This window comes from Triplophysa rosa, linkage group LG12 (assembly GCF_024868665.1).
Source record: "Triplophysa rosa linkage group LG12, Trosa_1v2, whole genome shotgun sequence".
NCBI classification, from domain to species: domain Eukaryota; kingdom Metazoa; phylum Chordata; class Actinopteri; order Cypriniformes; family Nemacheilidae; genus Triplophysa; species Triplophysa rosa.
Window position 1 is genome coordinate 16,529,099 of NC_079901.1, and position 27,840 is coordinate 16,556,938.

At 37.7% G+C, this 27,840-nt stretch overlaps 4 protein-coding genes across 7 annotated transcripts; all 4 read left to right on the plus strand.

Moving 5' to 3' along the window:
* Positions 1 to 58: 58 nt before the first annotated feature.
* On the plus strand, positions 59 to 10,281 carry calb2a (calbindin 2a). The gene is made up of 12 exons (XM_057348029.1): positions 59 to 615; positions 1,206 to 1,515; positions 4,211 to 4,287; positions 5,156 to 5,239; positions 5,792 to 5,872; positions 6,512 to 6,568; positions 7,116 to 7,193; positions 7,583 to 7,638; positions 7,714 to 7,753; positions 7,862 to 7,915; positions 9,426 to 9,497; positions 9,618 to 10,281. Exons 2-12 carry the CDS (start codon positions 1,425 to 1,427, stop codon positions 9,732 to 9,734), a joined length of 807 nt encoding a protein of 268 aa, XP_057204012.1. The 5' UTR covers positions 59 to 615; positions 1,206 to 1,424; the 3' UTR covers positions 9,735 to 10,281.
* A 2,006-nt stretch (positions 10,282 to 12,287) lies between these two features.
* On the plus strand, positions 12,288 to 20,126 carry got2a (glutamic-oxaloacetic transaminase 2a, mitochondrial). Its single transcript, XM_057348460.1, has 10 exons — positions 12,288 to 12,451; positions 16,593 to 16,749; positions 17,017 to 17,145; positions 17,229 to 17,288; positions 17,436 to 17,597; positions 17,724 to 17,828; positions 18,012 to 18,162; positions 18,251 to 18,416; positions 18,503 to 18,653; positions 18,771 to 20,126. Exons 1-10 carry the CDS (start codon positions 12,369 to 12,371, stop codon positions 18,891 to 18,893), a joined length of 1,287 nt encoding a protein of 428 aa, XP_057204443.1. The 5' UTR covers positions 12,288 to 12,368; the 3' UTR covers positions 18,894 to 20,126.
* Positions 20,127 to 21,785: 1,659 nt separating this feature from the next.
* si:dkey-12e7.4 (uncharacterized protein LOC558132 homolog) lies at positions 21,786 to 23,252 on the plus strand. Its single transcript, XM_057347644.1, has 5 exons — positions 21,786 to 21,835; positions 22,394 to 22,574; positions 22,653 to 22,811; positions 22,943 to 23,026; positions 23,139 to 23,252. The coding sequence occupies exons 1-5, from the start codon at positions 21,786 to 21,788 to the stop codon at positions 23,250 to 23,252; spliced, it is 588 nt and encodes a 195-aa protein (XP_057203627.1).
* Positions 22,696 to 27,279, plus strand: syt19 (synaptotagmin XIX). Of its 4 annotated transcripts, none has more exons than XM_057348462.1 (10): positions 22,696 to 22,811; positions 22,943 to 23,054; positions 23,139 to 23,274; positions 23,861 to 23,947; positions 24,469 to 24,663; positions 24,875 to 24,936; positions 25,160 to 25,558; positions 25,677 to 25,796; positions 25,863 to 25,974; positions 26,323 to 27,279. In XM_057348462.1, exons 5-10 carry the CDS (start codon positions 24,489 to 24,491, stop codon positions 26,628 to 26,630), a joined length of 1,176 nt encoding a protein of 391 aa, XP_057204445.1. In that variant the 5' UTR covers positions 22,696 to 22,811; positions 22,943 to 23,054; positions 23,139 to 23,274; positions 23,861 to 23,947; positions 24,469 to 24,488; the 3' UTR covers positions 26,631 to 27,279. The 4 variants fall into 4 exon arrangements, with proteins under 4 accessions (XP_057204445.1, XP_057204444.1, XP_057204448.1 ...); XM_057348461.1 differs by having other exon boundaries at positions 23,139 to 23,256; positions 23,775 to 23,947; XM_057348465.1 differs by having other exon boundaries at positions 23,139 to 23,256; positions 23,775 to 23,947; positions 24,878 to 24,936.
* The last annotated feature ends 561 nt before the right edge of the window (positions 27,280 to 27,840 follow it).

Consider the following 27,840-nt stretch of genomic DNA (forward strand, 5'->3'; position numbering starts at 1 on the left):
TGTTTTTATTCTGTGTGATTTGGAAGGTTAAGATTTTTTACATTTACATGACTGATAAAGCAAAGGAATGTACTACTGTAAACGGTTTTGTATGTCTCTCTCTCTCTAGACCTAATGTATCTTTAAAGTAGTGTGTATCTAATGAACTCTTAAATTAATGTCTCGTTTACAGCCTGACATCAGATACAAAGTCAGTCAGTTTTGGCAGCATTAAAGTAAACAAGGAAACAACAATTCAGTGACACCATTCAATCCTGCCATTCAAGTTGCAAAGGCAGCTGTCTTGTTCCAAATTCAAACTGCATTTAAAAATGCTAGTTGAATAGGACAAAGTCAGTTAGAAAGCGCTCAGTCGGACATATCAGTCATCACCTCTGACCTGACTGACTATTATAAACTTGAACGCCTGTTTATGCAAATAATTAAGATTAGTGACGTCACGACCGCAAAAAGGGTCCTCATAATCCTATATGGGATGTGTGAAATGTGATTAAGTGATTGCATTTTTAATTAATCTGGTCGTGGCCGTTTCAGGAATAAAACGTGGCATTGAAGCTTTTGGAGAGGCGGCTGCGCGCATTTAACGGCGAGGGCGCACCGGCAGGGATACCTGCAGTAAGTGAGCATTTCTTTTCCCAGCGCTCCGTGTCCTGTTCCTATGGTGCAGGCTGGAGTCTGCATGCATGAGTGCGGTGCAATAATTAGCCTTTGATGCCGCAGGGACAGGACTGGTGTCTTATATCACTCTTTGCGCTTGAAAGCACCTACGAGGACGCAAACCCACATTAACAGCAGTTTGACACATTGATAATAGTAGTTCAACGCAGATATCAAGTTCCTCCATGTAGCACAGTACACATTGTATGCTACTATGCATACGGTTTATATATTTTTTATTAAATATAAAACATGAAATATAAGTTTTAGCGGTAGTTTAATTAATAACATGAATGCAGTGCGCAGTGTACCTAAATTCTAGCGTATGTAAATTCTATCAACTAAATAACTTAAAAGAATATGTAACAGCTGTAGGATTAATAAAACAAATAGCTGGGAAACTTCTATTTTTCTTCTTAAACCGCAGATGCACCGACCTTTAGTCATATCCTTCATAGCTGTAGGCAATTAGGTTAGAGAGCATAACATTTAATGGCTTAAACCCTTTAAAAATGATAAAGGTATTGTGCTACATGTATTGTTTTTAGAGCAAACCATCTTCAGAAGTTCTCCAGCATGTGCTTTGACTATGATCAACACTGCTGGAACTACTGCGCCACCCCATGACCACCGAAGGATTGCAAGCACTCAGCGTATTTAAACCCCCTTGCAAGGCACTGGGGGAGTTACAGTGTGAATTGGACTCTGACTGAGTAAAAGTTCGCCGGGGATTGTGCTTGTGGATACTAGGACAGACACACTAAAAGATGGCAAACAAAGGACAGGTTCCGCACCTTCACTTGGCAGAGCTGACCGCATCTCAGTTCCTGGACATCTGGAAACATTTTGATGCAGACGGTGAGTGCAGATGCGCAGTTTATTCTGAGGATTATATGATTAGAGGAAAGAACTCATTAAAACTTAAGTGAAATGTTCTTAACAGAGACGAGAGCAAAAACGTTTGACGTTGACATTTTACAAGAGTGAAAACTATTTTACTATTTGAAAATGTCAAAGATTGGCAGTTTGGTTGCCTTTTGCGTACGAAAAAGAAATAAAGATAAAAAAAAGCATTGGACTGTTTATAAATATTAAATGCAGTTGGCTGTTTAGCAGAATATTTTTTACAGATATCGCATTAATGATTAATAATGTTAAATGATTAATTTAGGAAATCCACCAAAATCATACCAAATTTTTGATTGAAATTATGTTATATATTGCATGTAGGCTATATTAGTCCACGTGTTGGTCAATGTAAAGATCAGGAAATGCTGGACTGAATATTTAAACATTTTTATATAGCCAAAACCTCTTGCACAAATCGTTTGCGTTTTCGCCACTCCATCCATAGGAGATGCGCAAAGTCTAACATTTCTTTTCGTGTCCGTTTCGAATTTTGAAAAAAAATCCTAATGCAGAAGCTCATATGTCATCGTCACTTTTACTGCTATTGTATTGGCTACAACGTTACGGACAAGAAATATCTCAAACCAAAGCTGTGCATAAAAATCCTTCTGTTGTGTGGGTCATCTTTGAACAGAGGCAGCGGCAGCCAAAGTTCACTTTGTCCAGCGCTGTCAGTTTCCGTCAGTTTTACGCACCCTGCAACATCTCTCATCGTATCGCTCTGTTTTGGGCGTATGATGCTCCTCAACCACTTTCTAAAGATTACTGAAATTCAGTTCATCACCTGATGTTTTCTTGGAGCTTGCAACCAAGATCATCACTTTCAGCTAGGCTAATTAAACCAAAGCGCGTTTATTATTTATGTACAATATCATTCTTACTGACTTGGGTTTCTCTTCTGTTTTTTTTTCGCTCTCACCTAATGCGCGTAGCTAATTCAAGAATGACAGAAATCGCATTAGGCTATTTAAAAATGATTATCCTAAGAAGTAGGCCTAATCACTTACCTCTAAAATGATAAAACGTTTATTTTTCATAATTAAATTAAAAGTTGTGTGCAAATGTAATGATTACGTAAAGCTTAATAGTTTGTCATGTTCATAAAAAATAAAAGAATAAAACCACGTGACTAGGCATCACAGAACACAGCTTATAGGAAATAATTAAGAAACTGCACAATTAATTAGTATTTAAGTTAATTAATAATTAAGAAAATGAATATAATACTCAACCTAACCTGCCACAAAGCGTATTTTGAGTTTTTGTTTTACCTAATCCAGATCATCATAAAATATCTTGTAGAAGTCATTCAAGAGTACCAAGGATCATTTCGAATTTAACATAACCAATTACCATGTTTCACCACTCAAGTGATGCCTGATGATGCAAATAAATTATCAGTAGCGGCTGCAACACAATGGAACGTATTGTTCCATGGGTGACACATTACAACGTGTTATATTAGTTAAAAACAGCATCTCCATAACATTAGCTATAATCCAAGATGGCTGACCATGCCAGAAAACATGTAGATGTGAAGATAGATGATATTGTAAGGCGTGCCAATAGTCACAATTGAAAAATTAATGTTCAGTATGTCATGCATAGGCCACATAGCACATGAGCACAGACTGATTACGTCTCTTTGGACTCAACAATCTTTATACGATGACGTTTTCGAACGACTAAAGTCAGTATGTGAAAAATGAATTTAATATAAAGATAGATAGATTACCTATCAAAATGTCAGAGCAACCTTACATTGTCTGCAGATGGTCTCAAAGCAATCAATTCCTTCATTACTTAAAAGGATCAATGCGTGTGTAAACTGTAATTAACATGCATTGCACCCAGCGATGTAGTGGCTACATTAATTATTTTGCATAGATCTTTGGCTAAAATCAATATATTGTTCCTCATTCAGACTTTCTTGGTAATGGTCAAAAAAACTGCACACGTACAGAAAAGACTGCCTGTGTTTATGCATGCAACCACTTCAAATACATATTATAAATAACAGACAACGAATCTACATGCTACTACAATCATAGTAGTTAACAGTATAACATTTCAAAGATGACTCTATTGATGTTAACAATATGGTGATATTTATGAACCAATACCCTTACCAATAGTCTTTGATTCTCAATTACTTTCTCTTGTCATATGCCATGAACACAAACCCCCTCTAAGCATGCACACATGCGTTTCCATTGCATGAAGGCCAATTTCCTGGCATGGGAAATCACCCCAGATGGTTATATACCACTTTGTGGAGGCAATTTAAAGTTTCAGCAGTATCCCGCAAAGCATCAGGAAGAATCTCCCTTCGTCTTTTCAAATAAATGGCCTTAAAAGGCTTATACTGTAAAGTCTCGAATTAAATGAAAAACGGAGTGGAGAAAGCCTTCAAAGCTTAACTGGGAGGCTAGCCATCAAAAGTTTTTAATTAAGAAGTGTGTTACGTGGATCTGGGTACCAGCCAACAAACCAATTTAGAGTTAACCAGCTTCAAAGTGGCCATCTAGCCAATCTCATTACTTAACAGATTTAAAGATAGTAGATCTCACGTCATAAAATGCTAAACATCATCAGTGACTGTGCAATCTCATTAAGTACTGAACCATATTTCCGTATATTACAGGAAATGGCTACATTGAGGGTAAAGAGCTTGAGAGTTTCTTTAAGGAGCTGGAGGTTGCGCGGAAAGGAGCAGGTGCGGTGAGTAAAACGAAATATGATAAGTATTAACAGAAGCACTTGTCAATGTCACATGAAGGCCATGAGTATACCTAAATATAAGCATATGCCTAAATAAAGCATTAAAGACTTTTAATGTCTTACGACATGATGAAATGTTCATCAAAAACCTTAAACCCAAAAATGAAAGTTCTGTCATGAATTACTCAACCTCAAGTTCCAAACCTGTATAAATGTATTTGTTCTGTTGAACACAAAGAAATTTAGAAGAATGTTAACAACTGAAATTTCTGGGGTAGTCATTATGGTCAAAAGTGCCCCAGAACTGTTTGTTTTCTTAAATCCTTCCAAATATCTTCTTTTGAGTTTATGGAATAAAAAATATTCAAAAAAAATGTCTACTATGGTAGTCAATGGTGCCCCAGAAATGCCAGTTGCTAACATTTTTCCAAATCACTTTCTTTGTGTACAACCAAACAAAGACATTTCTAGAGGTTTGGAACAACCTGAGGATTAGAAAATTCATGACAGAATTTTCATTTTTGGGTGGACTATCCCTTTAAGATATTAAACAAAAGCAGCAATGTGTCACTTTTGTATCGCAACAGAAAGAATATGTTCATCTAAGTGGACTAACAAAGCAACATTGGCTCAACCATGGTGTGAGATTGGGGTATTCAAAAAGTCAAGTTTTTGAAGTCAATATATGACAGAAATTAGTTTTGCAAACGTATACAAATCAAATACTGCTCTAAAAATCAGCTTGCACAGTTGTCTTATAAATCAGCAATGCTATTATCTCCTGCCTTTCTGCTTGAATGTGACTGCACATACAAAATGTACACCAAGAATGGGAAATAGACTTTTCCATTGTGCTTTCATAATGCAGGACCCCTCACTCTTTAAAGACAGGATGACAGAGTTCATGCAGAAATTTGACCAGAACCACGATGGGAGAATTGAGATGTCAGAGGTAGGGGAACACATCATGACTCAACTCAACTCAACTCAACTCAACTTCATTTATATAGCGCTTTTACAATTTTCATTGTTACAAAGCAGCTGTACATGAGACACATTGACTACAAGCAAAACAATCAAAGTTGTACCTGCAAAAACAAGAAAAGGTTGAAAACACAGAAGACAGACACACCCACACACAAAACACTCCACACACACAACACACAACACGCACACGCACCAACACACACAGACACAGAGACACACACACACACACACACACACGTACGTACACAGACAAGTACGCACACACACACACGCTCAGTGAGAGCACACATTTAGGAAAAAGGAGAGAGAAGCACAGGTCAAATATAACAGATATTAAATTTCCATATGCAATATTAATTAAGTAAAACTTTAAGATTCTAAGAAAGATGACTGATGAATGTGCTTTATTCTTGCTTCCTGTGAAAGAAAGAATATCGCTGGAACTGTCCAAATAGAGAAAATGAAGTGTTTGCTGTCTTGTTGTACGGATGTCTAATCTATTCTGCTTTCCCATCAGCTGGCTCAGATCTTGCCCACAGAAGAGAACTTTCTCCTCTGCTTCAGACAGTTTGTGGGATCCAGCACTGAGTTCATGGCAGTAAGTGATTTCATTTTGGTTCATTGTCTTTTGTTTATATAACGGCTTGGGCTTTCCTCTTGGGCGCCATACAAATATTTCCCCAGTGTCTGTTTATTGTGAGCTGATACGTAATGTTTTGTGAAAGTCTTAAATTGGTTGCGTCAATAATATATTATGTCAAGTAGAGAAAGCGAAGCAAGAAAAATGGAAGTGTTTGAATCACCCAGTGTGGTAGCCAAGCCTTTTAAAGGGAAAGAATGAATAAGTACAAACTTCTATTTTCAGAGTCATATATTATGGATGTGCTGCTGTAATTCTCTATAGACCTGTAGAGGGAAGCATCTATCTTTGATAAGAGCCTGTGATGGAAACAAGGCCAGCTGCTAGATTAAAACATTCATTAAATGGCATTTCACAGCTGCTTCGAATAGGAAATACAAAGGATGTAATAAAAAGCCTGTGTAATCATGTAAGAATAAATTAATCCGCCTTCCCTAAAATGGATGTCTCAATGAATTTCAGGATAAGATAAACACATTACAATAAATCTACAGTAGGCCTACATATGTGTGCAGTATTCATACTTCTCGGATATTTTGTAAATATAATAGGACAGAAACAGTTCAAGTATATTTGTACTTTTGTACGTTTCTGTAGGCCTGGAGGAAATACGATACAGACCGCAGTGGTTTTATCGAGGCTAATGAACTGAAGGTAAGATTTCTATTTGCTCTACAGGGGCGTTCAAACCAATCCTTAAATGTGCTCCCTTAGCCACTAATTTGATTAGTCCTCTGGCACTGCTTTCAAACTAATAGATCAGAATAGTGAACACAGAACGCCGCCGATGAGGCAGATGGAAACTATGCAAATCTCTCTGGGTTTGGTGGCTGCCATCCGAAGTATACAAATTACTAAATTTGTAAACAGAGCAAATGAAGCAATAATCGCCGAGGAGTATATGACCTCAAGGAAAGGAAGATGTTATAGGGATTAACAGATAATGAGAATAACTTTATAACGGCTTCCCAGACAGAGGTTTGTAGTCACTAGGGGTGCTTAATAAAAAATAGTAACATAAAAACATCAACAGCAACATTTTACAAGTGAACGTGTAATTGATTATATTTCATAAAAGGGTAATATAATGTAGGCCTTGAGGGTCATTTGGCAGGTTGAAAACTCTGGCTTAGACCATAACAATCTACATTTGTTTTTCAACGAAATGAAAACATCTCTTAAACATTTTTCACCCACACAGGGCTTCCTTTCTGACCTCCTTAAAAAGGCAAACAGACACTATGATGAGCAGAAATTGCAGGAATACACACAAACAACAGTAAGTATCAGTCTCCATTATACCAAACAGCGTTTGATAAGAAACTTTCACATAATAATATCGAAATATATACAACTTTAGATTTACTTTATCTTCATGAGCTGCTTGTGTCTGCATACTGCGCTTACATACTGTATTGTCCAATTCTTTATTCTTTATGGCATCTTTGCTTCCTTCCATTCATCAGGATTATGTCATTGCTACTAATTTTCTTTTAGTTTTTAGGGTTTGAAGTGGTTAAAAGTTTAATAATGCAACTGCACGTTGTAAGGCATAGATCAACTTTAAGCCATATCAGTGGATTGAATATTTGATTGATGTTTGGGGTATGTTTTCATTATTGTGTTTAATGTATCACTTTAACAGATTTATTTTTTCTCACTCCTCAGCTCAGGATGTTTGATCTGAATGGTGATGGAAAACTGGGTCTGTCTGAAATGGCAAGGTAGGAAATGTTCTTGAAAATACAGAGGAAAAACATTCAATCGTTATTGACAACCATTATTCTGTTTATTTAAAGACTCCTGCCTGTTCAGGAAAACTTCTTGTTGAAGTTCCAGGTAAGAGCAAAGTTAGAACAAAAGCCATTTACCTGCAATATTAAGTCTAAATATTAAGTCTCCTTCAGTTTCTTTTTACTGAAAAAAATATTTTTTTTACTCCAACAGGGTATCAGACTGACTGCTGAGCAGTTTAATGCCATCTTTATGTACTATGACAAGGTAGTGTACATTTGCAATATGAATTTAGAAGTTTGTTGCAGTGCTATAGGATAATGTACATATAAGTATGGAACGCTGTAAAAGTGTTGCTTGATTTGTGAGTGCCTCCTGAATGCAAAACAGTGTCCCCATTTACCTGTGCAGGTAAATGAGGAGAGGCACCTGCACCTGTCTCTCTACCCACAGCTTCAGGGTATTATCATTTGTCTGCCTTTATGTGGACCACGATTTAAAATGCAAAACCAAAAGCACATTTACAACAGTTTAACCGCCAACCACAAGGAATTACAGAAAGCCCAAAGTAAATAGCTGAAAGACAAAAAAATACTATTTATTACTCGACTAACACAAGTTTGTTTGGAGGTGTTGTTTGCAATCTTTCTGCAGTTAACTTGCAGGCAAGATTATCTAAAGCTTAAAATAAACTAACATGAAGATGTTTTCAAGCAGTCTCATATTAAACACAATATTTCAGGGCGAATAAAGAGATTAAGTACTTAATAATGTAGGACCAGCTTGCATAAGTTAATGCTAAAAGGCTTCCCAGTTATACATTAAATGTAATTAATGTAAAATAAACATTATGTGCATCAAATGCTAACATTTAAGGATATTTTAGGCAAGTCTCTAGCAATTTCTATATTTAAAGTCCACCTGTCAATAATTTTGTCAACTTTGATCATCGAAATGATATATTTAAACTTTTTCCCCATGAAAGTAATTTCTTCATGCCATAAAACTGCAAATTAGTTACCGCCTCCACTTAATCACACCAGTTCGAACTACCAGGTCCACTCAGTCCACTGTGTGACATGATTGGTTATAGACTTTAAAGATAAAATACTCTGCAATGTGTTTATTGATGAATTAATGTACGCTTAGACATAAACATTTATTGTTTTTTTACCACATGGTTTTACCACCATAAAGTTCGAGTAAACGCATGCATCATTAAATTGATACTAATATGGTTTATAGAACCAGAAATAAAACAGCCAGGTAACAGGCTTTCAGAAGTCCTTATGGACAACGTGGTTATATCGTGTGTCACGGTTTGGGGGAAGAACCCAAGCGCAGGCAGCAATTAAGGGGTTAACGCAAATATTTATTAAAATATAAAACAAAAACCCACGATGGGGGAACAAACACTATAGACGTCTCCGAGACGTATTGCAGATGAGCAAACTATGTATTTAAGATGTCTTGCAGATGTAAATGCAGACGTCAAATAGACGTAAACCAGATGGATTGTGCTATCTGGGATAATATGCTTCTCTCCACACAAAACATGTGGGTCTGTCATATTTCTGCCTCAAGGCTCAAAAAGCATGACAAGAGAGTGCAGAATCATGACAATCGTGTACACCCCATATCATCCAAACTCACTCCTAGTCACTTTAGTAATGTAATGTGATGACCACTCCTTCATAACATTTCCCAATTAAATGTTTTACGTCCTGTGTTGAATGCGCATTACTATATCATCAGAAATTGTGCTTCTTCTTTCAAGGATGGGAATGGCTATATTGATGAGCAGGAGCTGGATGCTCTCCTGAAGGATCTTTATGAAAAGAACAATAAGGTGAGATAAGAGGTTCAGAATAATAATATTTCACAACTTCACTTCAGATTCTGTTACTTTGCGACACATAACAGAAGCAAACGCATATGACTGCTGTTTTGTGATTGTGTCTAACCTCAGGACGTGGACTCTAAGAGTCTGACAGGTTATAAGCAGAGTATCATGGCACTGTCGGATGGGGGGAAACTGTACCGCTCAGAGCTGGAGATTGTTCTGTGCCGGGAACCCCTGCTGTGAATCAAGGCTTCCTGACCTCCATTTCAGCTCCGTTCCAGCCGCCTGACTACTGTTACCTTGTGCATGTGCCGGGCACCCCTTCCCCTCCTCTTTAAATGAGTTCTGAAAGAGTGTGCGCACAGAAGCACAAAATCTCTCCTTTCCTTTTCCACAACCCGTCGCCACTGCTTTCCTGTGCCTACGAACTAACCCAGCTATATGACGCCCTCTGCTCAATTTTAAACCTATATATTTAAAGAAGAGTCTTTCTGAAAGAGTTGCAGACTAATGGCTAATATATGATTAGGTATGTGATATATTTGAAGTGCTTGGCTTCAAATTCTTGTGGTTTTCTCCTATCAATTTAGTTTCTCTTTCTGTTTTTTTCAGTATCATTATTTATCATTTTATTAATTTCTGCCAAGTTATGTTGGGGTTTGTGGTGTTTTTTGGCTGACACTGTTTAAAGATGTAATGAGAGCATTAATAAAAGTTATGGGATAATATGTTTCAGCTTTTATACATTTTGTCAATTCTAAGGTGAAAATTATTAAAAAGTTGAAACGTGTTGTTTTTGTCTGGTAATCCAACTGCAAAGGTTACTTAACTAACATCACATGAATTGTCGTTTTACAGAGCAGAACATCATTCATTCATTTTGGATTTAACATTCATCCACACATTTCTAGTAAAATGTCTTTCTAATTGCATCCAAATGCATTTAAAACACAATAAATAATTAATCTGTTAGACATTCGTCTAACATAGCAGAGTTTGTAGAAACTCTATAAATTAATCAGTGGAACATGAAAAATTTATTCAAATGCAGTTTTGGTTTTATAAATGGAGATTCTCTGCACAGACACTTTTGAATTAACTTTTCACATTAGAATGTTCAAAAAAGGTAACAATTCACAAAAGATATCAATTTATTTCTATTTTATAACTCCAATCCATACATGATCTAATTTGGAAAATGCCAACCTACAACGTACCAATGAAGAAAAATGATTTATTAATTATATATATATATATATATAATGTAATATCTAATATTAATATTTTTTCCCTGAAACCATTTACAACTTCATAATGATGATATTTTCTTAGCAAATGATTCTGGTGAAAACTAAGCTCAAAGCAAATTAACTAAAAATAATAAAATAAAACACTGTGAAGGCTGCATGCAACTCTATATAATACATAGCCTATCTTAAAAGCTTTGCACTCCCCTTTTTACTTTTTGAATGCAATTACCAGTAGGTTTGGTATATTAGCTACATTTTAATAGGCAGACCGGTGATTATACATGGCTCAACGTTAAGTTAATAAATGACGAGAATTATGTTCTTTTATTGATGGTGTTTAAATATAGCCACTGTAATTTAATGAGTTGAGAGTAGAAAGCTAATTTTTTTTATTAAGCCAAATGTGAAAGAGGCAACATTCAACTACCTTTATCATATTTATTTATTCTTTAAATTACCTTTGTATAGTAGGAGTAAACCCAGCTAATTGCAAATTAAAGCATTTGTACAGATGACTAGAGGGCTTTACAGTTTAGGAAATAATTTATCAAAAACATTCTATGTGACTTTGTGAGACCTGATAAATCTGCTAAGTGAAGTTATCTATCAAAAGTTCATAGCAACATGACCTTTGTTTTGGTGCTGAAAAGGGTTTCATTTAGATAATCTATTTTTTCCCTTAACCACTAATTTATGGTGTCCACAAAATGACCCACATGTATTTGATTTCTCAATCATTGCAGCTAATTCATTTACTAAAATTAAGGCGCTGCAGTGATAGCTGCCCACTGCTCCGGGGGTACGTGTGTTCACTACTCTCTGGATGGGTTAAATGCAGAGGTCACATTTCGTTGCCTTGTACTTGTACATGTGCAATGACAATAAATTGAATCTAATCTATCTAATCTATAAAGAATATGATAAAGGTTGGCCTATGGATGTTAAATAGCCATGTGTTAGTTAATAGTGTTTGGGATGTCGGAAATGACCATATAAGCATATACAACAAGGATTCTGCACGCAAATACTAGACGACTTTATACGTGTTAGAGCTGCAGCATGAAGACACCTTACAGCAACAGACTATTTGCTCTTAAGTGAGCCACATTTCCGTTTTAAAAACTGCGAGTATACATTGCAACAGCGCCTCCAAGTGGCCACTTAATATAACTCCTGTAGCATGTCAATACTTAAATTGTTCATAAAGTCTAACATGTATCAGATTGCTTGTTTTTCCTCATTTCCAAAGAGCAGACTAAGAACAGCATGCAAATGGTATAACAAGACCAGATTGACAACAATGGCACAATCGTAAAGTCATGATTTGGTGGGGTGGGGGCCTTTCGCTACGGTAATATTATTTTAATGTATGAATATGGTCATCTTGAAAATATTTTTCTATCTAGTCCTGTGGTCACGTCTGTTTATTGTCTGTTAACCTGTATGTCACTTCCACTCCCTTAAATTCAATCCAATAAGAGTTCAGTACTCCACCTACTGACTTGTACTACCTCTTGTCTCCAACCGCTATTCAACGCAATGTCCTTGGAGGCGCTATAAACCATTAGCTCTACAGCACACAAATTCAAGTAACCAGGCAGTGTTGTGTTTGTCTTTCCTTCGAGCAATGGCCCTGCTGACGTCCAGCAAGATTTTGACTAGTATCGGGGCTCAGGCCCCTGCTTTAGGAGCCCTGCAGCTCCGTGCGAGGTAATCTGGGTTTTTATTATTTTATTTGTGTAACAGTTATACACTCAGTGTGACGTTAGCTTGTGCTAGCCAGTTAGCGGACTGAAAGTTACTGCATGAAACTCTACTATTATGCACAATACACAACATTGTACTTTTAAGGGAACATAGTTTGCAATATAATAATGATGTTATGACCATTGGCGTCATCTTCCAAATTTGCATTTAAAAGCATGACCGCTGTTAGATATCATTATAGATCATTAATATGACTTTGAGAGTCGATCAAGGTTCATGATTTTATTAGCAGATAGTCACAGGTGAGATAAAAACACACGAGTTGACAATGTCAAGAGCTTTATATCAAGTTCAGACAGGACTAGGTAGCTCGTGCTTGTTCATTATATTTTGCACAATTATTATTAGATAAAATGGTACGTGTGAGATCATAAACTAAAAAAAACTGCACTGAAAATGGAGGTTTAAGCTGTTTTCTCAGACTGTATCACATTTCATCATGACTCACTGTTACTGCAGGTTGTCAAGCACAAACAGGTTGTCAGACATTAGGCTATTTTTAACTGCAAGAACGCAACATTTTTACACGTGTGAAGCGTGTTATGGTTATCTGTGTGACAGGAAAGGGAATAAAAATCGCATGTTTTGGTAGTGGCTCGCATCGTGCCTGTTTCCTCACCTTTAGCCAATCAGCGAAGCCCGTGCTCGGCAAGAAACAGTGACGCGTGCCTATAAGCAATACATTGTGTGTCGTGACTTTTGTCAAATTACAGTTTTTAATATTGCTATTACAAGATAATAAATAAATGTTTTGTCTTTGTACATTTGCCTGGTATTGATGAGAAAAAAACGAGGTCAAGAACATGTGTCTTTAAAGTGTTGTCCTAAAACTGCAAATAAATGATCGTATTTAGTTCCTTTTAGTTGTAAAGTAGCTTTGGTTGCTCTAATGAGTGGAAGGCTTTTAAGGTGATTGGCATTACAGTGGGTTTGCAATGGGCAGTGTATGAACATGACATCCCATTGGTTCTGATTCAGAGGGTGGGATCTTTACACCTCATTTCATTGGATTACTGAACTGCTTTACGTGGGTGGGTGTAGTTAATTACAGAGTATTTGGCCTACTGTTTGCCAGTGTAAGCTGACAAATAGTTTATCTCATGGTAGGGCTGTCACGATAAACCGACGATAAATATCACGTGATTTATGCACATCTTTTGAGTGAAGTACGGGAAAATGCTGCTGAATCGGCAAGCCAGAGGGCGCTCTCGTGCGGAAACTCCAAATACGTTTACTCAAATACTCCAAATATGTTTGACGGGTGTTGCTTTTTCAAATGTACATTATAAGCGACTCAAACTCGCACTGCTTTTAGATCGAGCAGCATTTCCTACTGATCCCAGAGACGTGCTTAACGGACAAGCTACGCATTAAAAAAATATCGACACATTGCATATCGCAGCCAGCTCGATTACAATAGGATTTGGTGGTATCGCGATCAATTTTCGTGCCGCCCTATCTCATGGCCATTTTAAATTATGCAAAATGCAGGCATTGCTTTACACGTGACACAAGCTTAAACTGTTAATGACATTCCTTTCAGTTGAAAGAACATAATCTTTGTAATAGTAACCTCCTTATAATAAACTAAACTCCAGCTTGGGGTTTTAATGAGTTGTCTAAACTCTGAAACGGGTGTATTCATTAATTTTTTGATTTCTATTCTGCACTCAAATCAAGCGTGTCAGTGGCAGGATAAGAATTAAGTAGGTGGTCTGTTTTAATACTGATGATGCTGATCTTCAGCCACCGACAGTTTTCCAGATTCCACTGGGATCGCAGCTATTGAACTCCGGCACATGGGAGTGTTTGACCTTATTTGCCTCCAAAGCTCATGTAACATACTGCAAGTTATGAACTTCAACCTTTTCACTGTCCTGCAATCACAGCTATTTGACAGTGGCAGTTTGCTTGGCTTTAAAGGTGTCCTGAACTGGGCTTGTTTATTGTTTTCTACTGTTGTCAGGGTTTTTCCTGGCTCAAAATGAGGCAGAGGTGGTGCAACGCTCGTGTAGGCCTATCATCCCTTTAAGTGTCTTAACAAAACATTTATATTAAAGTTCTAAAAAAATGAAATGACAACTAATAAGTTATATAAAGCATTACATTTATTCAATCAAACAGAAAATTAGAAAATTTTAATATAAGCCTTTTTTATAAAACTTTTTAGCCAGTCAAGTAGCAAGTAACCAGTCTAACTAAATGAGCAATGCTCATTCACACCCTACGTTCTCTTGTAGTTCACTGAGCTTTGAACGATTCACTGATCTCTTACATTCTGTGTAAACGAATTGGTTCAAAGGAGTCATTTGTTGGCGATCATACTGGCGAACTCGCTGTGTACAGAATAATGCTGATTCAACGAGCCAACTTCACAGCTAAAAACATTATAATGATGTACAGCAAGTTAATTTAGGAAAACTTTTCAAGAAATTTAAGAAAATGTAAATTGAACGTAAAACATCTGAACAGCCGTGAAACACAGCTAATACAGCTCCTAATAGAGCTCTTTTACTGAACTCTTCAGCGTCTCACTGCTGGTAACGAAACAGCGCCTCCATTGTGGTGTAACTGCAGTTACTAATGACAATCTGTTTAATGCAGTGTTTTTTGTGAAGACACTCAACATATTTTTGACGAGAGTCCGAGGCGGCACGAAATTTGATTGAGGCGGCCGCCTCCAATTTCTTTATGCAGGAAAAACCCTGGTTGTATGAGGTCTACTTATGATGTTTGTGTGGTTTTTAAATTTGAAAACATCAAAATCAATAAGTAATAGGCTATTTTCTACCCGGGTTTTGAGGCCGTCTCAACAAACGCTCTGTTTCAATGGGCGTGCCGCATTGAAGACTTGGAAGTAAACGCCCACTGCTATGATTGGATAGCAGCTTGCATAGTAAATTTAGTTGGAGCCTTCTGTGAATTTGGTTAGACACGTAACGTTAGGTTACACATTATCAGGACATATCAAGCGATCTCTAACAAAGCAATAGTGACGCATAGTACAAATATGTTTTACTCACATAAGATTGCTGCGCCATTCCTGTCGGATCCAATATTGACTGCGCAGCACTGCTTTTTAATTTTAGTCTCTCCGCAAATCCAGCGCCTTGTTCACAAAGGAATCCATGGTGAAATGACGCGAACAAATGCTCAATGTTTCACCCACGTGAGCAGGAACGTACTTAAAAATAAACTTCAACCACGCATTCCTAATATCACAATCCGAAGGAAGCGACTGTGTTCTTCCACAACCAGGCGCTGCACAATGTTGCATGTTTGTTGCTTGGTCGCTCTAAATAAAAATAACAGTGAAAGAAGTCCTCACTATGACTATGACATGGGGCTAGCCGCTCTCGAGAGCCCTTTGCTAAAGTGACAGGGTTGCCAGATCTTCACAGAAAAATAAGCAAATAAAGACGAGACAAAAAACAAACCTTAAAATGCAAATTGTTTATATATTTTATAAGACCTAAAATTCTAAAATCTGCAATAGACCATTTATTAAGACCTAAGTGCCGAGGCTTTTTGATCTAAGACAAAACAACAAGCATAAAAGCGCTTATTGATAACAAACATGGCAACACTGCAAAAGAGCGCTGTGTGATGTAGCCTTCCGAGCATAAACACAACACAGCGCATATCAGCAGTTTAGTTTAAACTGACGGACAAAACAAATCTTTAGCTGAAAAATATGTCGCTATGGTTACCAGTTTTTCAATCATCACAAATGCGGGAGTGTATACTATGTGTGGCTAAAGTCATTCGTGAACCAGTGGGCGGGGCTAGAGAAGTAGTCGTTGATATTTTTCTGTGGAGGCGGTGTTCAAGCTATCTATCTATGATACCTATCACCTATCTATGATAGATACTGTAGGTGCATTCCAGTACCTGGCGTTCGCTGAGCCTGGTGTCAATAACAGATGTAATTTCAGTAACAAGGGTGTTTTCAGTTCTGACACTTACAGGATGTTCGCTTGAATACGATTCCTTCTTATACAACAAAAGCTCAGGTTAAAATTGAGGTCTTAATTCATGGCCCCTTTAAGGCTGCCTAATTTTTAAGGGCATACTTTTTTCACAGTTCATGGTGGTCGGAGGTACAGATGGGACCCCCTGATCCCATTCTGGGGGTCACTGAGGCTTTCAAACGTGACACCAACCCCAAGAAGATGAACCTTGGAGTAGGAGCTTACCGAGATGATCAGGGCAAACCTTATGTCCTCAGCTGTGTCCACAAGGTGCTAAATTATATAGCCTAGTGTCATGTATTATAACCTAACCTAACCTAACAATGGACATGCCATAAATTGTGACAGTAAAACATTAGTCACCCTTTTTTAGATATCCTTGGTCATACTTTTTTATCTATAATAACTATAATTTTTATAGCTGACCTACATACAAAACAGCAATTGTCCAAAACTATATTTATTTCCATTCACACAAACAAAGTTTTAATATTTGCATCCCTACATAATACCAATGACAGATTTTGATGTTCTCAGGCTGAGGCCCAGATTGCAGCTAAGAAGTTGGATAAAGAGTACCTTCCTATTGGAGGTTTGGCCGACTTTTCGAAGGCCTGCGCTCAGCTGGCTCTTGGCCCTGATAATGAGGTCCTAAAGAGTGGAAGAGTAAGTACTCTACAGCCAAACATTTTGAAAGAAAGTCTTTTTCACAGATTTGATTATTAATGGCCAGTTCTCTATCCACACAGAGCATTACTGTCCAGACTATCTCTGGAACCGGATCTCTGCGTGTCGGGGCTAACTTTGTGGTATTTATTTCAAAGCTGTTGTGTACACGGATCAACACAGTTTGTTTTACATGTGGCATATCTGTTTATTGATTGTAGGAAATATACAATTGTATTAACCGCAACAAAATATTCATTATACTCTCTCTTGTTTTTCCTCTTGGTCAGTCTCGATTTCACAACGCGGCCCGGGATGTGTATCTCCCAAAACCCTCCTGGGGAAACCACACGCCTATCTTCCGGGATGCAGGCATACAGTTAAAGGCTTACACCTACTATGACCCAAAAACCTGTGGCTTTGACTTCAAAGGAGCCTTGGATGATATTTCAGTAAGATATGGGAGAATGTTGTCCCCCCAAATAAATCCAAATCTTTTAAATTTGTCATCAAATGAATGAAGGAATGAATGCTGTTTTATCGAGCATTATCATGTTGAATGATTTTTTCTCAATCAGAAAATCCCTGAGAAGAGTTTGATCGTCCTGCACGCGTGTGCTCATAATCCCACAGGAGTGGACCCGAGGCCCGAGCAGTGGAAAGAGATGGCTGCTGTGATCAAGGTTACTGGTTTTGGCATTAAATTAAAGTCCAAGTTCAAGAGCTTGAGTGCAGTGAGAGAAAAAGCCTTGTACATTGTCATGTCTTTGGCTTATCTCTGTATTTGACCATTTGGACAGATAAAAGAACAACTATTCTGTCTCAAAAGAATGACGTTTACTGATAAATTTTTCTAATTTCAACAGAAAAGAAATCTCCTGGTGTTTTTTGACATGGCTTACCAGGGATTTGCCAGCGGGGACATTGATCGTGATGCCTGGGCTGTGCGTTATTTCATTGAACAAGGGCATAATGTTATTCTTTCTCAGTCTTTTGCTAAGAACATGGGCCTGTATGGTGAGCAAATATTTGAAAAAAATTAAAAGGTGCATTTGTAGATTGTGATGCCGTCCTATGGTGTAAGTGATTAAAAAGTATCTATCAGGTGAACGTGTAGGGGGGTTCACAGTGGTTTGTAAAGATGCTGAAGAGGCCAAGCGCGTAGAATCGCAGCTGAAGATTCTTATACGACCCATCTACTCCAACCCACCCATGAACGGAGCGCGTATTGCCTCCACGATTCTCAACACGCCCGAGCTGTACAAAGAATGGTGAGTCCTGAGATTAAGACCAGTTACAAAATCAGCCAATAAAACACTGAGATCCACAGACTGTTGCTTGTCTGTTTTTCTGGTAGGCTTGAGGAGGTGAAAGGCATGGCGGACCGCATCATAAGGATGAGAGAGATGCTTGTGTCTAACCTTAAGAAGGAGGGGTCCACTCACAACTGGCAGCATGTCATTGATCAGATTGGCATGTTTTGCTTCACAGGACTAAAACCGGAACAGGTAAGTGAAGTCCAAGTGCATTATGGGTAACTCTAATAAGGCCTTAGCTATTTTCAGTTTTAAAACTTCACACTTTTCTCATTGGCTTTAATTTGGTCTGTTAATGTGTCTTGTCAGGTGGAGCGTCTGACTAAAGAATTTTCTATATACATGACGAAAGATGGCCGTATTTCTGTGGCTGGTGTGACCTCTGGAAATGTGGGATATCTTGCGCATGCCATCCACGCTGTCACGAAGTAACACCGGCATCTGAGGCTCTAGTGCCAGCAGACAGAGGGTTCATTAGAAATGCATAAGCAAAAAGTAATTTATATGATTTAAAGTCCTCTGCTGCCTATACTTTAGGACCAGATGTGAAATAGGGCTCATGTATAGACTTACAGTTCACTTGATTTGGCATAAGTAATGTTAATTAAAGACAGTCAATTTGAGCCCCTTGATGAACTAAAGCAAGATTCTTGTTTTTAAACTCCTTTCAAAATGTTTCAAAACGTAAATGTTCAGTTAACCTTGTGTGAAATTCATGTTTTTGCAGTTTAAGATAAATAACTTTGTAAACCAGAGTATTCAAACCTAAATTTCTAATCATAGTGAAATGACTGAAAAGAGTCTTGAAGAATTCTTGAAGGACTGTAACCGGTTTATGTTGTTAATTTCATCTGGTGGTGGTGGCTGTGCTATTGCACTCTTTTTTTAATCTGATGAATCGACAACACGGGACTCTTGAAAAGCAGCATACTGTTCTTGGCCATATTTAGTTGTACAAGGCACTCATTTCATGATGGGAAGTTGCTATGTAGGCTCGCTACAAATAATGAACCACAGTATGTGCTCTAACTGTGTTATTATGTAACTGATTGTAAAGTTATGTTACTTATGTCTAGTATCACCCAGTGTCACATAAATAATGGCAGTACACATTAGTATTGTGCTCTAATTTTGTCCTGGCTTATGAAATTAAAATGTATTTATAAGTTCACAAATTGTCAATGCACATGTCATGTCGTTATTATCTATGGACAAATTATGATTCGTTTTAGAATTAAAATCCCTTTTGACACAAACTGTAACTGATATTACAGTGACAAATAATTCTTTATGGAAAGCTTTACACGTTCAGTCGTATGGGTGTTGATGCATCCAATAAATCTATTGTCTGCTTAACTGGCCTACCTAAGGTTGTCATCAACTAAATATTGGGAACTAGGTATTAATTTAGCTAAAACAGGTTGTGATCAAGTTACTCTTCCAGTTCACTGTTTGTTGTATTGAGTCTCATTTAGCCTAAAACAATGATTTTTGAAAAACAGTTTGAATATCGATATATTTGCATTTTATTCTTAAAGTAAATAGTTTATTACATTTTTACCAGGACAAATGTCATCTGTTTAAAAAGGAAATGTCACAAGGGGTATGAGTCTTGCATTTCAACAATAAACCAACAAAGGTGTTTTGTGTGTGTGATTTGTGCGTGCGTGCGTGCGTGTATGTGTTCAAAACATGCAGTGGGTTAAGATTTTATAAAATCTTTAACAAAACTGTTAAATTGGTTCTGGAAAAAAATGTCATTAAAAACGACTGATATTAAACGTAAACATGACACAAGTATTTTAGGAACCTTAGTTGCTTTGTTAAAACGACCCATTTTGTGAAGGGACAGTTTTGTGAACCTCTAATACTTCCAGGATGTTTAAAGGTCCAGTATTTGAAAATAAGCGGCATCTAGTGGTGAGGCTGTGAATTGCAACCAACGGCTCCACTCCTCCCCTCCCTTTCAAAGCACTACAGCGGCTGACACAGCAGATGTCGTCACGTTTTCGCTTCTTTGCCGAAGTAGATAGCATATTTGCGAAACATCAATTTGTTCAATTTGTCCATTTAGGGATACTGTAAAAACAATGTGGCAAATTCCATGTAAGGGGACCTGTGGTGTAGCTATGTAAATAGAAATAGCTCATTCTAAAGTAATAAAAACATAACGCTTCATTATGTAAGGTCTTCATACACCTCTGAAGACATAGTTATGTATATTGTCTTGAATTTCTCCAGGAATGCAACATAATCTAATAATATTCATTAGTCAGACTAGTGGGTGAACGTTATGACACCACCTAATTATTATTCAAGCTGGTCCAAGACCTCTGAATACATGAGTACGGAGTATTATTTCATACGCACACAATAATGTGCATTTTATTCTATCTCTTTGACTGTACATGGCGTTAAACGAGCATAATGTGATGACGCATTGGAGACAGCTGATTGCAGGTCACGTGACTCTAACGGAAGCTGATGCTGTTATAAAAGCGGTCAAGTTGCTATTCTGTCCAGTAAAGAATGCTGTTATAAAAGCTGTTAAGATGCTATCATGTCCAGTAAAGAAACTAAATTCGTTTTCTCGCATACAGTCGCAAGACGAGTCAGACATTTAAATACTGCAAAAATTTGGTTGCTGCAAAAAAAGGTGACCAGAGCTAACCGAATCCTCGGTCTGCAATTAGTCAAGAGTCTGGTAACAGGACGATTTCCTCCAGGGAAGATAATCCTACTGCTCGGAATCCAGCCAGCCAGTTTGACTGTAGAGATAGCAGGCTAGATGTCTCAGGACATACCGACCGTGGTGAAACCGCAATATAAATATGACAAGTGGGAGCTATTCTCTTATTAAACAGAGGGGACAGTATCTGACAAAACTTAATCAGCTGGCAGAATTTGCTTCCCTTGCAATAATAGAGGATCCTTCAAGATACATCCTAAAAACTTAACTGATGTTTTAAATCTAAAATTCTTTTTAACTTTTTTTCAGTAAATTGCAGTGAACGTGTACTTACTAGGACAGTAAATCGTCAGATTTAGTTAACGTACATTAATGGGAGAATTAACTGTGCTCTTTTGCATTTAAAAAAAACGGTACGAGAAGAGGTAAGAGAAAAACGATCAGTATATGCATTGCGCAGGTTTTGTCATACAAATGTCTACGCAATATTGAAATGTTACTACGTTATTCATTGATATCCACCACCACCATGCGCGTAATTTGAGGGTGGGACATGCCCCACCCTTTTTTGATCGAAATTAAGAAATGCTTGCGGAAGGTGTGTATTGTTTGGTGGCCATTAACATCTAAAACTCATGGAAAACTCAGGATGCGCCGCTTTCTCACCATCTCCCGTTGCTCACACGTAAGTTATATTTGCGGAAGACAAAGAGCCGCGACTTCAGAAACGCGGCCAATATAAAAATTGCATCATCCGCGCTCACGGTGCTTGCTTGTGCATCCAGTGTCCAAGCACAAAAACGCGTAAACCAAAGAACAAGTGACATTTTTTTAGTCATAGGAATGAACTGTTTTTAAGTGTAAACAGCCAAGTGACCTTCCCCAAATGACCGTTTGGGAACCACACAGGCTACTCTGTGAGAGGCTGAGAGCTCGAGTCGAAAAGCGGAGTAGCAATGGACATTGCAGAAACAATTAATTAAATTATTGCTTGTCCCCACCACTTTTCAAAACAAAGTTACGCCACCGTCCACCACCCACATACGTTTCTTTACTTGTGGAAAATGTTTTCATAAAAAACGACTTTGGTTCATAGGAATTGCAAGGGTTTGTAGAAGAGCATCAGAACATACACATGATTAAACTTGGTAAGTACAGTATCATCACTTTGTAGTGCACAATATGCTTATTTGAAATTGATGTTTACCTGATTATGTTGTGTAATTGTGGACTTTGTTACCAGATGTAACCAGTCAGGAGAGAGAGCTGCATCTGAGGTGGAAGACGTGGTTCAAGAGGATGGTCTTAACTGTCTCATTAACAATGCTGGAATTAATGTTGTGGCCAATCTTGATGCAGTCACTGCAGACAAAATGTTGGAAAACTTTCATACCAACTCTGTGGCCCCACTGATGCTCACCAAGGTCTCGTTCCAGATTCTGTACCAAAATAAATGTACCTGTTCTGTCTTCACAGACGTCTGACAGCTTCTTGTCATGCAGGCCATGCTCCCGCTGCTGAATCGAGCAGCTGCAAAGGGAACCAGTACGGGCATCCACAGAGCAGCAGTCATTAATATGTCCTCTCTGCTGGGTTCAGAAGAGCTTAACTGGGGTGAACAATCCAACAGTTTTAAATGGTACCCCTACAGAGCATCAAAGGTCAGTCTCTTCGTTCCCACTTTGTTCAACTGGCTAAAAGGACAATGACTACTATGTTAGCCTGTGCTGAGTTTGAAAGATGTGTGTGAATTTATCCGCTTCTATACTGCGTTACATTTGCTTTGTTATAGAGTGCTCTTAACATAATCACCAGATGTTTGGCAGTCGACTTGGAGGAACATGGAATCTTGTGTATGGCTCTGCATCCAGGCTGGGTACGCACTTGATATGGGTGGACCAGAGGTAAGCCCGGTTCTGCATTCTGTCATTTTTTTTAGTTTGACCAAATTATGAATCTTTTGTTTGTTTTGATTGCTTTGCACACAGGCACCACTGATCACAGAGGAGAGCATTGCCTCTGTGTTGAATGTAATTGGCGGCTTGAGTGAAAGGGATCACGGTTCATTTCTTCACTATAATGGCGAAGAACTGCCCTGGTGAAGCTGTAGGTGTTTGTTAGGATGTGAGCTGTAGAAATGGTTTATTTTGCTATTTATTTGCATATATTATCTGTCTTAGTTGCTTATAGGCCTACTGTTTAATATTTGCTTGTTCTGTGTATAAAAATTATATTTAAATAAAATGACATGACATGTGTCTGTTAAACTTGGTCAGATAAAATTGTAGACTAATAAATAGTGTAACTTTTTATATTTGGAGTTCTGATTCACTTTTCAGAGTATTACACTGTGTTGATACTGTAGCCGGTAATTTCTTGTACTGTTCAATATAGCACATATATTTCTTTTGTATATATTATAATTGTTCAAAGAAGGTTTTACCATCTTTAACATTGAAAGTCTTTTTCATGAGCAATTATCTAATCTTACAAGCTCTATATTTGGATAAAGGGCAGCGATAAACTGGCCATTGTATTTGCATAGCTGTAGTGCACCGAAGAGAGAGGATCCCAAGATGTCCTACATCTGCCAGTGAACACACCACATTCGTCTTGTATTTCAGCTAAAGATTCACAAAGCAGAAGGCTGGTTAATATAAGCTGAATGAAGAAGTGATCAGACTGGTTTTCCTCTGTGTTTACTGATCAGCTGTCAGGTGATCACTGTGTGGTTAAAAATGGATCCATTCTGTCTGTCTGCAATAGTGGAAATAATGGAGGGAAAATAACACTAAAGGTATAGTTTTTATCTTTTTTGTAATCAGTTTTTGTTATTTTAGAGATATTCTTTTTAAAGTGCATTCATTACATACAGGGCTCCTTGGGAGTCGAACATATTACTATATCAACAGATAAAATAACACGCGGTAGTGCCCAAACATGATGTCCGGGGAGGGATATTTGTACAAGATTTGCTTTTAATGCTCTCTCAGGTTAGACTAAACCATCAGAATACAAGATGTATAGCAAAACATGAAACTTTTCGTGGGAAGAACTAATTTGGGAAAATGCAGCATATCTGCAAATATAGGTTTTATTCTAATCTGCAAAAATAATGCACTGGAAAACAAAAAGGCAAGATAAATACAAAGTTTTTAATACAACTTTATTAATCTATTTGTTTAAGACGCAAATCAGTTAATTTTCCAAAGTCGGACATCACTTTTGGCCATTACTGTATAAATGTTACAGCATAGCATATGCAATATTTTCTATATTCTCTACGTTGATATGTGCATATTTTGTATGTTTTTCTAGGGTTACATTAACAGAAAGACATGATTGACTTTTCCACCCAGGGTCTGTCCTTTGGAGAAATTCAGCTACTGTTCTCAGAGGAAATTGAATATTGTATTTTGGGTGTATCAGCTACAATTTTTCTTGTAGTCCTCTGCCTTCTGATATGGCAGATTTACCGTTACTGTACAACGCTTTCTGTTTCACAAAGAGCTGGTGAGTTTTTATGCAAAATAAATATATTGACTTTTATATTTAACCTGCTAGTTATTTAATGCTACTAATATACATATGGCCAAGCTAAACCATTTAATATAAGATACAATATTGTTAATATTATATGCTAAACTGTATGCATATAAAGAATGCTTAAAACCATCAACATGCTAATCCGTGGGGGTTTATGCTGAATTTAATTTCTTGTTAGCAGACGGTTTGTCGGCCAAAAGTGGAGGTTTTCAGTATGCTACACAAACAAGAGAAACCAAGGTGAGACTCATTTAAAAAAGCATCTTTATATTCGTACCACGAATGCATCAAGTGTGTACTTCAAGTTGTTTCCTTAGTTTTGACTTTGCTCAAACAAAATAGATGAAAAACGTGTTTTGCTTTCCTTGCCAAACAGTATGTCTGCACAGTATTTGACAGGAGACAGTGAAACGAATGCATTTGAATAAAATTAATTATAGCATGCAAACATTCTCCCCATCAGCTTGAGGTTCTGAACCGGCACCGAATGTCGCCGGGCTCCTCATATACCAACCTAGGCAGCAGTCTGGATCTGGCCAGCAAGGTAGATCCAGATGAAGAGCACGCCCAGGGATCCCTGCGCTTTTCCCTGTTTTATGATAAGCTGCAGTCCAGATTGGTGGTGACGGTTCTGGACGCTCAGTATCTGGCCGTGCGAGACTTCAGTCGCAGCGTAGATCCCTTCGTTTGGGTACGGCTGCTGTGGGCAGAGAGAGAGGACAAGGACCAGAGTTCACTGCAGTGTGTTCTGCATGAGTGGCAGACGCGTCTGGTAAAGAAGAGCTGCAGTCCTGTGTTTGGAGATCAGTTCTCTTGCACTCTGGATGAGGAGGAGGTTTCCAGAGTCACTGTTAGATTTGAGGTCAGTAATAGGCCTTACAGCATAATTCTTTTTAATTTGGTGAATATTTTTGAAAAGAACACTGCAAAGATTTGGTGGAACCATCCTAGAAACATCTACCCAATTGTCATGGTTTTAGGTTAGGGATTATGATAAATACTCAAGATATGGAATCCTGGGAGAGGCCCGGGTGTCCCTAAACTGTCTGAAAATATCATATCCGCTGGAGTTAAGATACAACCTGCACGTACCAAAGAAAGTAAGTTTTATCCCGGTAGAAGACATCAGAAATTAGGCAACAAATAAAAATCTTTGTTGTGTTTAGGATATGGTTGGTGAGGTGCTCCTGTCTCTAAAATATATGCCCACATCTCAGAGGCTGGAGGTGGGAGTGCTTAAGATCAGAACTGTTTCTCATCCCACTAAGACTGAGCGAGGTAAAGAAATATAAATGTGAAATTATAAACCGAACTGTTGGAAAGCTTTAATCTGTTCAATAAATTAACTGTGAAGTGACAAATTGATCTACGTTAATTTATAGTTTACAATAATGTTAACAAGCATGACCTGATAATAAACAACATTTTTACAGCATTTATTAATTTCTACACATACATTTCAAAATGAAAAGTGGTTTACATTACAATTATATTACAAACTGACATAAACCATATTTTATTTATTTATTTCAATTAATAAAGACTTAAGTATTATTCATTGTTATTTTGTGTATTTTACACATAGACGCATTGTAACGTGTTACATTTTATTATGTTTATTTACAGTTCTATATGCCAAAGCCAGCGTCATCTGCAACCAATGCAAACTTCGGCATCAGAGAACCGCACAGAGGAAGCGTTGGGAAATGACTGTGTTCAATGAGGTCCTCACTTTTCTTCTTCCAGATCCTCAGATCAGTGAGTGCTCCATTATCGTCGCCGTGTACGAACTACACCCTGCACAGAAGAGCTCCAGACGCCTGATTGGTCAGATCCACCTCGAGAAGGGCAGAACCTCAGAAAACGAGCATTGGAAGTTGATGATGCAATCACTGCGACAGCCAATCGCCAAGTGGCATTTCATCCTCATCTGAATACACTTTATTCACGTCTGCACTTGCGTGCACCAATTGGAAGTCTGATTTGCTGTGGAAGATTTTTATATTATATATAATGTTATCGACTCAATAATCGCATTTTGTGCTGCATAGGTAACAGGAAGAACTCTAGATAGATAGCAAATGTTGGTCCCTTTGCAATGACAATGATATAAGAGACTTTTAGGCCATTGTAGCGTGTGCTGTTGGCATGTTACCAGTTGCGTCCACAAGATGGCTCTCTAACACTTTTAGACTCGAAGCTTATCCGTCTGCTTATTTTTCTATTTAACAATTTTTGAATACCATGTTCATAATTCCACAGAGAAGACTATGTCATATATGGATAGTGAATGATGTTCATTATAATGCTTCATCAGAGTGATTGAGTGATGTCATTTGAGTGGCTGTCATTTGACTTATCCAGTCTGAAATAAAACACTATTTTTGTAAACTTTATCCTTCATCCTGTGTCTGTAAATTGTGAACTGTACACTAACACCAACTTTACACTTGTGGACTGAAGAAAAATGAAAACACGGCAGTCATAATGAAATCTCAGATAGATTTCTATGACAAAAGCTGTGGCTTATAATATAACACACATCACCCATCAGTTCAAAGTACTAAAACACTATCTGAGGTTACACAGCAAGCCTCTGCACTTAAAGAAATAGTTAAAAAATAAAATGTTCACCATTAATTTACCCTCCCTTTGGAATACTATTTTATGTATGTTGTTCAAAATCTGTATTGACCTATGACTCTTCTGTGAACATAAAAGAAGATATTTTGAGAAATGTCTCTGTGGTTTTGTTTCATACAATGGAAGTCAATGGGGCCTAGTGTTGTTTGGTTACCGACGTTGTTATTTTGTGTATAATAACAAAACACACACACGCACACACACACACACACACACACTACAGTATAGTTACAAAAGAGCAGATTCAAAATAGCACATTATATATTTTTGGCCTGCCTCCAATTTGTTTGGTTTGTTTGAAGTCCCTACTGAAGCATTATTCCCATGCTCTTGTAGACAGTCGATTAATGCTGACATCAAGAATTTTACTTATAATAAGCAGGGCTGACAGATGTTATGGCACCTCTACTGCTCAAGGCCATTCCCAGGCATTACAGCGCCCTCTCTTCAAGGCTGTTTGGAAAACTGCTCCACTCACAATTTGTTAATGAAAGTCACAAT

Coding starts and splice junctions, on each gene's coding strand:
- calb2a (XM_057348029.1), top strand. CDS start 1,425: ATGGCAAACAAAGGACAGGTTCCGCACCTTCACTTGGCAGAGCTGACC. Junction 1,516..4,210: donor GAAACATTTTGATGCAGACG/GTGAGTGCAGAT, acceptor CGTATATTACAG/GAAATGGCTACATTGAGGGT. Junction 7,916..9,425: donor TCTTTATGTACTATGACAAG/GTAGTGTACATT, acceptor TCTTCTTTCAAG/GATGGGAATGGCTATATTGA.
- got2a (XM_057348460.1), top strand. CDS start 12,369: ATGGCCCTGCTGACGTCCAGCAAGATTTTGACTAGTATCGGGGCTCAG. Junction 12,452..16,592: donor GCCCTGCAGCTCCGTGCGAG/GTAATCTGGGTT, acceptor CTTTTTTCACAG/TTCATGGTGGTCGGAGGTAC. Junction 17,829..18,011: donor AGATGGCTGCTGTGATCAAG/GTTACTGGTTTT, acceptor TAATTTCAACAG/AAAAGAAATCTCCTGGTGTT.
- si:dkey-12e7.4 (XM_057347644.1), top strand. CDS start 21,786: ATGGAAAACTCAGGATGCGCCGCTTTCTCACCATCTCCCGTTGCTCAC. Junction 21,836..22,393: donor CCATCTCCCGTTGCTCACAC/GTAAGTTATATT, acceptor CTTTGTTACCAG/ATGTAACCAGTCAGGAGAGA. Junction 22,812..22,942: donor ACCCCTACAGAGCATCAAAG/GTCAGTCTCTTC, acceptor GCTTTGTTATAG/AGTGCTCTTAACATAATCAC.
- syt19 (XM_057348462.1), top strand. CDS start 24,489: ATGATTGACTTTTCCACCCAGGGTCTGTCCTTTGGAGAAATTCAGCTA. Junction 24,937..25,159: donor CACAAACAAGAGAAACCAAG/GTGAGACTCATT, acceptor TCTCCCCATCAG/CTTGAGGTTCTGAACCGGCA. Junction 25,559..25,676: donor GAGTCACTGTTAGATTTGAG/GTCAGTAATAGG, acceptor TCATGGTTTTAG/GTTAGGGATTATGATAAATA.